General features: G+C 47.2%; 2 protein-coding genes across 7 annotated transcripts in view; one reads left to right on the top strand and one right to left on the bottom strand.

Annotated features, from left to right (window-relative positions):
• The window catches only part of LOC122560481 (uncharacterized), a 32,699-nt gene extending 29,527 nt beyond the window's left edge, over positions 1-3,172 (bottom strand). Inside the window, exon 1 of one of the 4 annotated variants that reach the window (XR_015760606.1) lies at positions 2,653-3,172. The gene's annotated coding sequence lies outside the window, so the exon portion shown is untranslated. Of the gene's footprint in view, positions 1-2,186; positions 2,457-2,652 lie in introns of those variants that run through there. The other 3 variants (XR_006314741.2, XR_006314742.2, XM_043711124.2) reach the window with 3 other exon arrangements.
• Positions 2,541-10,280, top strand: part of pigq (phosphatidylinositol glycan anchor biosynthesis, class Q) — a 75,079-nt gene continuing 67,339 nt past the window's right edge. The window contains exons 1-2 of one of the 3 annotated variants that reach the window (XM_043711121.2): positions 2,541-2,668; positions 8,087-8,806. In XM_043711121.2, coding sequence (XP_043567056.2) covers positions 8,118-8,806 — 689 coding nt within the window. In that variant the 5' untranslated portion in view covers positions 2,541-2,668; positions 8,087-8,117. Of the gene's footprint in view, positions 2,669-4,444; positions 4,589-6,044; positions 6,208-8,086; positions 8,807-10,280 lie in introns of those variants that run through there. The other 2 variants (XM_043711119.2, XM_087998026.1) reach the window with 2 other exon arrangements.

Here is a 10,280-nt window from a genome sequence, read left to right as displayed (position 1 = left end):
GTCCATGTAGCAGGATCTGTCCTATATTTGTGGTTTTCTCACACCCACTTTTAAAGAACCTTTTAATGGGGAAACCAACAATGCTGTATGATGGGATAATTGGAAATTAAGATTGAAACTCATTTTAACAATCTACTGCCTTGGCATAGAGAGGCAAGCTGCACTGAAACACTCAGTGTTAATGCTAGGGAACAGGAAAGGACGTAATCTTTCAATATACTTTGAGGTGAACAGTCTTATGGACACAACCCCAATCCCCTGCCTTCTTTCAACCAGTTGGCCCTTTGCTCAAGACTCTGTCTCTGCTGTTGTCAATAACTGCCCCTAACTCCTCATATACTCACAATCTATGTCAATGGCTTGGATGAAGGGGCAGAACATATGGTAGCCAAATTTGTTGTTGACACAAAGATAGGTAGGAAAATAAGTTGTCAAAAGGACATAGAGAGTTTGTGAAGATATAATAGATAAATTGAGTGGGTGGCAAAAATTTGGTAAATGGGATAGAGTATGGGAAAAGGTGAAGTTTTTCACTGTGGCAGGAAGAATATAAAAGATTAGATTACTTACAGTGTGGAAACAGGCCATTCGGCCCAACAAGTGCACACCGACCCACAACCCACCCAGACCCATTCCCCTACACCTAACACTACAGGCAATTTAGCATGGCCTATTCACCTAACCTGCACATTTTGGGACTGTGGTAGGAAACCGGAGAAAACCCACGCAGACACGGGGAGAATGTGCAAATTCCACACAGACAGTCGCCTAAGGTAGGAATTGAACCCGGGTCTCTGGAGCTGTGAGGCAGCAGTGCTAACCACTATGCCACCATGTATTATTTAAATGGTGAGGTATTGCAAAAGTCTGAGGTGCAGAGGGAATTGTGTGTGTACATGTCACACAAAATGTAATATGCCGGTACAAGAAGTAATTAGGGAGACAAATGGAATGTGGAATAAAAGTAGGGAAGTTTTACTGCAGCTGTCAGGGCCTGAGGGAAACAGTATCTGGAATAGTGTACACAGTTTTAATCTAATTTGTAAAAATATATTGTGTTAGTGGCATTTCAAAGAAATTGACTTGACTAATTCCTGGAATGGGGGGATTATCTTATAAGGATGGCTGGATAGGTTGGGTGTGTAGCCATGGAGTTTAGAAAATGAGACACAATTTTATTGAAACATTGAAAATCCTGCACGATAGTAGGAGGATGTTTCCTTTTGTGAAGAATTAGGAAGCACAGTTTAATGCAGGAATGAGGAGAAATGTCTTCTCTAAGAGTGTTGTTAGCTTGTGGAATTATCTTCCACAAAATCAGTGGAAGCTGGCTCAGTGAATTTACTCAAGGCTGAGTCAAACACATTTTTGATAGGCATGAGAATCAAGGGCTATGGGGTGCAGACAAGAAAGTGGAGTTGAGATTACACTTAGATCAGCTATAATCTTATTGAATCTAGTCTTGCTCTTAAGATGTGATATGTTCCCTGTACAAACTGTCCACCATGCCAAACTGCATAGCTTTGACAAAAACTTTCCTTGAGACTCAGAGCAGAGTCAGAAAGCGCATCTTCAGTATTCCATCTCCTCAACTCATGGCAGCTAAGCATTGGGAACTCATGGAAGAAACTCAAGCAGTCGCGAGATGAAAGTACCTCGCCATCACTGCCAGGAGAACTAAAAGGAAAACACAGCATGCAGGAAGACAATGTAAAGTATGGGCAAAAAAATTTGAAAAAAAAATGATCCTGCAGTACATGGGACGATCACCCTGTGCCATCACATCCTTGCTGAGATAAGGTGGAGATAAAAAAAAATTTCGATGCCGGAATCCAAGGTAGGCGACAGGAGGCTGGAAGAACACAGCAAGTCAAGCAGCATCAGGAGCTGGAGAAGTCAGCATGAGATAAGGTGGGCAGAAGAGTGATCTAAATAAAAGCAAATTACTGCGGATTCTGGAATCTGAAAACAAAAAAAAGAAAATGCTGGAAAATCTCAGCCAGTCTAGCAGCATCTGTAAGGAGAGAAAAGAGCTGACGTTTCAAGTCTAACCAATCCTTTAAGGGTCAGTTAGACTCAAAACGTCAGCTCTTTTCTCTCCTTACAGATGCTGCTAGACTGGCTGAGATTTCCAGCATTTTATCTTTATTCGGAGAAGAGTGATCTAACTGTGTTTAGGTCCTGACCCGAAACGTCGACGTTCCTGCTCCTCCGATGCCGCCCGACCTGCTGTGCTTTTCCAGCTCCACATTTTATCGACTCTTGACTTCCAGCATCTGCCAGCGCTTACCACCTCCAACTGTTTGGGCTGGTGTGTCACTTACAGCTTTACGGTACGGTGCCATGGTCCCAGCTCAGGATGATAAGAAATGGGGACGCGGTTGGGCCATGTGGACCCTCCAGGCTGCCCTCTGCCACCCAATAAGGTCAAGGCTGGTCCTGGTTGTGGCCTGACGCCCACTTTCAGAAGTCTGTCCCACAGAGACTGGAATTGGACCCCCACTCGCTGAGGATGTAAATTCCAGGCACCAAGAAGCCTCGGGGGTAGGGACTCTGCCTGAAGCTCCAGGGACACACCTTTTGCTGCTGAAGTGTGTGGGCCCTGGTTCCCCACCCCCTTCAATAAGAGAAACTCTCAGTGTGACTCCTGACCTGACACACGCTCGAGGTAAGGATCCAGAATTTAAAACCCCTGCAGAGGGCCGGGCCTGATTCCTTCAGGGTTTTGGGTGACAGCCCGCGCTGTGGTTCCGACTCCCTCCCTCCTGACGTTGAGCCTGAGGCCGGGGGGGGGGGACCAGCTGCGGGCCCGGACCCCGGGCTCCGGGGAATGGCGCCACCCGGGACCGCTTCCAGGTTGTCCCGGCTTCCGGCGGCGGGGGCGGTTTTCTCGGTGCACCCCGCGGTGTCGGGAACCGGAGCCCGGAGGACGAGGGGGATTTGAGGCGGGGTGGAGAAGGCCGGGCTCCGAGGGGGCTCGCCGCTAATTCAGCGTCAGAGAGCGGCCCGGGCCCAGGGACACCCCGTCTCCATAACAACCGGCTGGAAAACACCTCCCCCTCTCCCACCCCCAACACTTCATTCACACCACCCCGTCCCTCTCTCTCCCCTCTACCCCCCGCCCCCCCCATCCCCCCTCTCCTCCCCTCACCCCCCCTCTCATCCCCCCCACCCCCCCCTACATCCCCCTCACCCCCCTCTCATCCCCCTCACCCCCCCTCTCATCCCCCTCACCCCCCCTCTCATCCCCCTCACCCCCCCTCTCATCCCCCTCACCCCCCTCTCATCCCCCTCACCCCCCCTCTCATCCCCCTCACCCCCCCTCTCATCCCCCTCACCCCCCCCTCTCATCCCCCTCACCCCCCCTCTCATCCCCCTCACCCCCCCTCTCATCCCCCTCACCCCCCCTCTCATCCCCCTCACCCCCCCTCTCATCCCCCTCACCCCCCCCATCCCCCTCACCCCCCCCCATCCCCCTCACCCCCCCTCTCATCCCCCTCACCCCCCCTCTCATCCCCCTCACCCCCCCTCTCATCCCCCTCACCCCCCATCTCATCCCCCTCACCCCCCCTCTCATCCCCCTCACCCCCCCTCTCATCCCCCTCACCCCCCCTCTCATCCCCCTCACCCCCCCTCTCATCCCCCTCACCCCCCCTCTCATCCCCCTCACCCCCCCTCTCATCCCCCTCACCCCCCCTCTCATCCCCCTCATCCCCCTCCACCCCCCCTCATCCCCCTCATCCCCCTCACCCCCCCCCACCCCCCCCTCATCCCCCCCCACCCCCCCCTCATCCCCCCCCACCCCCCCCTCATCCCCCTCATCCCCCTCATCCCCCTCACCCCCCCCCACCCCCCCCCATCCCCCTCACCCCCCCCCACCCCCCCCTCATCCCCCTCATCCCCCTCACCCCCCCCCACCCCCCCCTCATCCCCCTCACCCCCCCCATCCCCCTCATCCCCCTCACCCCCCCCTCATCCCCCTCACCCCCCCCTCATCCCCCTCACCCCCCCCTCATCCCCCTCACCCCCCCCTCATCCCCCCCCCCCCCCCTCATCCCCCTCACCCCCCCTCTCATCCCCCTCACCCCCCCTCTCATCCCCCTCACCCCCCCTCTCATCCCCCTCACCCCCCCTCTCATCCCCCTCACCCCCCCTCTCATCCCCCTCACCCCCCCTCTCATCCCCCTCACCCCCCCTCTCATCCCCCTCACCCCCCCTCTCATCCCCCTCACCCCCCCTCTCATCCCCCTCACCCCCCCTCTCATCCCCCTCACCCCCCCTCTCATCCCCCTCCCCCCTCTAACCCCCAACTCCATCTCCACCCCCCTCTACACCCCCTACCCCCCTCTACACCCAAACCCCCCTCACCCCACCCCAACCATTCACCCCCCTCTCACCACCCCCACCATTCACCCCCCTCTCACCACCCCCCTCTCACCACCCCCCCAATAACCCCACCCCCCAGTCTTAGCCAAATCCCACACACACAAATTCGGTGTCCTCTGGCTGATGGTATGTGAGGTTCGATTTCAAACTGATGGAAAGAGAGGGGAATGTGACCGTACAGCAAAAAAGTGCCAGTATCCTTGTAAGTGAACTGGAGCTATGTTTTGTGAGGAGCTACTATGTATGTGCAATGGAACATTACAAACAGGATGTTCAGACTGCCATTCCTGTGTTGGTTCTTCTGATCCCCTGCCCCCCCCCCCCCAATCCTGATGAAGGGCTTATGCCCAAAATGTCAATTCTCCTGCTGCTCAGATGCTGTCCGACCTGTTGTGCTTTTCCAGAACCACACTTTTTAACTCTGACCTCCAGCATCTGCAGTCTTCACTTTCCCCTTGGCTCTCTGCCACAATAATTTACTAATCTCTTTCCCGGTCACCCTGCAAATATTTAATTTTTAAATATCTACTTGATTCCCTTTTGAAAACTCTACAGCAAGACTGTGGACAGGCATTACAAAATAACCAATGCAATTCCAGAGATGGAGTGAAGGAACTTCTGCAGTATATGCACAAACTCACTGAACTTAGTGTAAGTTTGAGACAGCGGTTAAGAAAGCGCATGGGTTGCTGAACTTTAAATGAAATGAGACATAGGCAAAGAAGTTATGGTGAATTTTTATTAAATTCGTGTTCAGCCTCAATTGGAATTTTGTCTCTTGTATAGTGCACCACACATTAGGAAAGGCTCCAGAAAAGACATACAAGAATGGCACTGTGGATTTTTACTTTTATTTGTTTGTGGGATGTGGGTATTGGCTAGGCCAGCATTTATTGTCCATCCCTAACTGCTCTTGAGAAGGTGTTGGTGTCGATGCTTCGGCTGTTTAGATATGGATTTAATGTGTGCAGTTATGTTTTATTTATAAATGTTTCTGTACGTTTTATTGCATATTTTAAGTGGAGGTGAGATGGCTGAACCCTCCAACAAGTGGAGGAGTGGCTAGTTGACTGTTTATTATCAGAGTTGCCAGATTGGATAAGAGTTCAGATGTAATTTGAATTGGAGCTATGAAAGAATTTACAAATGAACATTGTTTTTATTGGAGGAACAAAGTTCATAGTGGAACAGAATGTGGAAGTTAGTGTTAGAGCTACAGAAAAGGTACAGGAGAATGTTGATTATCTGAATGAGGCAGGCGGGGAGTATTTTGTTTGGTTAATTGATTGTTCGGATAATCGGTCTGATCGTAAACAAGCAGTAATTTGAGTGCTGGTTATCTGAACATTTCACACCTTAATGCCGTTTAACTGGTAACTGAATGCTGAGTTGCCTAATGCCGTTTTTATGGAGCCTCGAGATCTTGTTCAGATAATCCGAAATTTGGATAATTGATGTTTGGATCATCGAGGTTGTACTGCATATGAGAGGTCTGTGTCAAGGGTGTGTGGTGCTGGAAAAGCACAGCAGGTCATGCAGCATCCAAGGATCAGGAGAATCGACGTTTCGGGCAGGAGCCCTTCATCAGGAGAGGTCTCCTCTTAAGTCTGATAACAGCGGGGAAGAAGCAGTTCTTATATCTGTTACATGTCTTCAAAGTTTTATATCTCCTGCCTGATGGAAAAGGGTGGAAGAGAGCATAACGGGATGGGAGGGGTCTTTGATCATTTTGGCTGCTTTTCCGAGGCAACAGGAAATGTAGAGAGTCAATGGAAGGAAGGCTGGTTTTTGTGATAAACTGGGCTGTATTCACAACTCTCTGTAAGTTCTTGGGGTCTTGGACAGAACAGTTGTCATACCAAGCTATGACACATTAGGTGGCAAGGTGGCTCAGTGTTCGATTCATTCGATTCCAGCCTCGGGCGACTGGAGTTTGCATATTCTCCCCATGTCTGCATGGGTTTCCTCTGGGTGTTCCGGTTTCCTCCCTCTGTCCAAAGATGTGCAGGTTAGGTGAATTGGCCATGCTAAATTGCCCATTATGTTCAGGGTTGTGTAGGTTAAGTGCATTAGTCAGGGATAAATGTAGAGTAACGGATAGGGGAATAGGTCTGGGTGGGTGACACTTCAGAGGGTCGGTGTGGACTTGTTAGGCCAAAGGGCCTGTTTCCACATTGTATGGATTTTTTAATCAAATAAGATGGTTTCTATGGTGCATTTCTAAAAATTGGCAAAAGTCATTATGGACATGACGAATTTCCTTAGCTGTCTGATGAGGCAGAGGCATGTGATAGATAAATGGTCCAGAATGTACATGGTGCAGTTTTGACAAGTTGGAATTTGCTGCATTTGAGGAAGTCACCTTAGAAACATGGATAATGGGGAGAGGCAGGACTGTTGTTGAATTGGATGACTCATACCATGGAGAGATTGAGGGCAAATAATTCTCTCAGGGAATGAATGCTATTGGTGACTTTAACAAAGGAAATCATAGTACTATGTCAAGATGAGAACTGGATATGAGATTGCAAAGTATCAAAAGAACAGGATGATGCCATGTATAGAAGGGATAGTTACGAGGAGGCATTTGGGGTATTTCCAATGGAACAGTAAAGGGCAAAGAAGAGATTTTAAATGTCTATTGCTTTAAATGGAAGTATAGAAATGGTTGTTTTCTCTGTTGGCAAATCGCAGTTGAGGAGTCATCAATTTAAAATAGTTAATAAGTATTAAGAGAAGTGTTGTTATGTAATACTGTTCCACAACGATCAGCTGAGGTTCACATCATATTTTTTTCAGGAAAAAGAAGACAAATATTTTGAAGCTGAGGAGAATATAGGACAATGGGAGACAACTGTGCAATGTGGTTTGTTTTGGATTTCTCCAGGAAAGAATAAAGTTACAGTGGGAGGAATGATCTCTTTCACCATGGAAACTTGTGTGGTTAATTGTAGTATTTTGAAATGGTTATTTTGGGAATAGAAAGTATGGAGCTGGATTGCAATGATTCCTGCGGGCACCTTTGAATTGAGTAAGTTTGGTTGTGGAAACCTAGTCAGAATAGATGGAAAGATCAAGGACTGTACTAGTGTGAAAGCTAGGGAGTGACTCTAGCCAAGGCTGAGTTGAAGTCTAGGAAGTGGACAAAGATAATTTGTGGAGCAGGGCTGTTAGTGGAATTTCAAAACAAGACTTTTGATGAATGAAGCAGCTTAATGGATAATAGCCTTTGAAGCAATAAAGCCCATTGTGAGAGAGAGAGTGCTTGAGTGAGATACTTAATTGTTCAGAAAAGAATTGTCTTCACCCCACTTCTAGAATAACCTTTGGAGCAAAATTGGCGCATTATTCAATATGGTGTTAAGGGCAGAGACTTTTCAATCAAGCCTATTCCTCATTTATGTACATAAACCCAGCCTTGAGTCAGGCCCACAGTAATGGCATGGCAAACCACTCGGCTCAAGGGCATTTAGGAGCATCAAGGGCAAGAGTCAAACATATTGCTGAGGTTGATCAGTCTGTCTTGATGATGCCACATCAACAAATGAAGCTGCAACGAAAATGGGCCATTTCATTTGTATTAATTGTTATCTATAACAAAGTGTATTCAACCAAATAATTAATATCATTCGTGAAAGGTCATTGTTTCAGATACAGCAGCTTCAGCGACTATCTCAGACTTTCTTTTTTGTTATTACAGATGCAGAGCCAGGAACCTGTGAAGGTATAACATGGTTATCAAGATATTTTTTCCAAGTTGCTGTTCTGAAGCAGAAAGTGGTCTCCTAATAGGTCGTTGGATTCCAGAGCAGAATGCTGCAGTTGTCCTGGCAATCTTTCACTATCCTTTCATCCCTGGCCAGGTGAAACAGTGCCTTGAGCAGATCAGAGCTCTAACTAACGTAGAGGTTTCTGTGCTCGGGTCCTGGAACAGCTATGACTCTCGGGCAAAAGAAGACCTCAGCCAGTTTCTGGAAGACCTGAGTTCCATCTTTCCCCATGATCTGTGGTTCCAGTTGACACAGGGGAAAGAAAGAAAGTCAGTTTTTGAGTATCACGTGGTTCAAAAAGGCAACAAGAACAACAAGAAAAATGTTATCTTAATCTACTATGATCAACGCAAGGTTATGCTGTCAAAATTGCATCCTTTGGACATTACAACTCCCGAAGATGATGATCATGCTGGAGTGATGTCAGAAGTTTTTGCCTCAGACTTTGCCACAGTATTTGATACTGTGGCTAAATGCGAGTCATTTTTTGTGATTGATAAATATGATGAAACAGTGATTAAGTTTACTCATTGGCAGTCAGAAGGGAGAGAAGCTAGTGTCGTTGTGGAACTTGTGAAACAAGCATCAGGACCTGTGTGTGTGATATTTTCCTTCCTGCTGTCTTTTATATCCAATGTCTGCAAAAGCAGGTAACTGATATTGGAGAAAACACCCAAATGTATAGTTCGATGTTAAGAGAGTTTGTCAAGTAGACCTTTTAGAAGCTTATTGTTCCTTATTTAAACTCTCTCACTTAGGACTTGATTTTTCAGTGAATATCTTGCAGGATAGCTGCAGGTGAAGGATATGCTAACACAGTCCACTTTCCATATTCTATTTAACTTGAATTTAGGGATAAGTGATGAATGTAAGTTCCTACTTCAATATGTGAACCTGGAGTCATCAGTACATGCTGTAGACACAAAAAGTGGGAGGCAGCTACTTGGCCTTTCGACCCTGCTCTCCCATTCAGTATTATTATGGTTGACCTTCCGAGTCAGTACCTTTTTCCTGCTTTCTCCCTATACCCTTTGATCCCTTTAGCACAAAGAATTGTATCTAACTCCTTGAAATTTGGCCTTAATGGCTTTCTGTGGCAGAAAATTCCAGAGTTTCGCCACTCTCTGGAATGATGATGTTTCTCTTTAACTCTGGCCTAGCCTGTATCCTTGCGTTGTGATGCGTTTACCCTATCTATTCCTGTTAGAATTCTCTAGATTTCTATGAGAGCTCCTTCATTCTTTTAAAGTCTAGTGAATACAGAATTACAGAGGCATACAGACCATTCGATCCAACCCTTCATGCTGAATGTTATCCCAAGGAAGCTACTCCCACTGCCTGCTCTTGGCCCATAATTCTAACCTGTCCAGTCTGTTCATATGTCAGTCCTGCTGTATCAGGAGTCTATCTGATAAACCTTTATTCCACTCTTTCCATAGCCAGAGCATCCTTCCTCAGACAAGGAGACCAAAACTGCCCACATTGCTCCAGGTGTGATCTCACCAGGCTGTGCATAATTGTGATGACATCCCTGCTCCTGTATTCAAATCCCATCACTATTTGCTGCCTTTACCATCTGTTGCACCATGAAGGTTTCACAAAACACAAAACCTTGTAGAGCATCTGTCAATCTTTTTTTAATCTCAAATAACCTTGAATACAAATATGGTTCTCTTTCATAAAGGCAATTTTCATGTTTTCTTTTAAACTTTTTTTTTAGAGGGTACTGCATAAAAAAATTAGGAAATTTTAGAGGGAGAGAAATACAAAGTTCGGTGTTTGAACCATAGAATTTTACAGTGCAGAAGGAGGCCATTTGACCCATCATGTCTGTAACAGTTCCTGAAAGAGCTACCCAGTTAGTCCCATTTTCCAGGCCTTCTCCATAGCTCTTTGAAAAAAAAGATGGCGGTTTCACTTTGCATTCCACCTGTGCTGTCCCTAATCAACAGCTGTTATTGACAAGATTAAACTCGTTTCAGAAAAACTGTTGTAAAGATAAAAACACAAAACGTGGGACATATTAAGTCTCCCACTCTCTGTAGCCTCTCACTTCCATGGGTTTTAACAGGAGCTGTGCTATAAGTACAAGGGAAGTTAAACAAACAGGTTGGGCCTATGCTG

Source organism: Chiloscyllium plagiosum, unplaced genomic scaffold (genome assembly GCF_037043375.1).
Source record: "Chiloscyllium plagiosum isolate Xiang-an unplaced genomic scaffold, Cpla_swu_hap1 HiC_scaffold_20, whole genome shotgun sequence".
In the NCBI taxonomy this organism is placed as follows: domain Eukaryota; kingdom Metazoa; phylum Chordata; class Chondrichthyes; order Orectolobiformes; family Hemiscylliidae; genus Chiloscyllium; species Chiloscyllium plagiosum.
The sequence above is the reverse complement of the archived record's forward strand: the minus strand, read 5'-3'. Positions and strand labels throughout refer to the sequence as shown.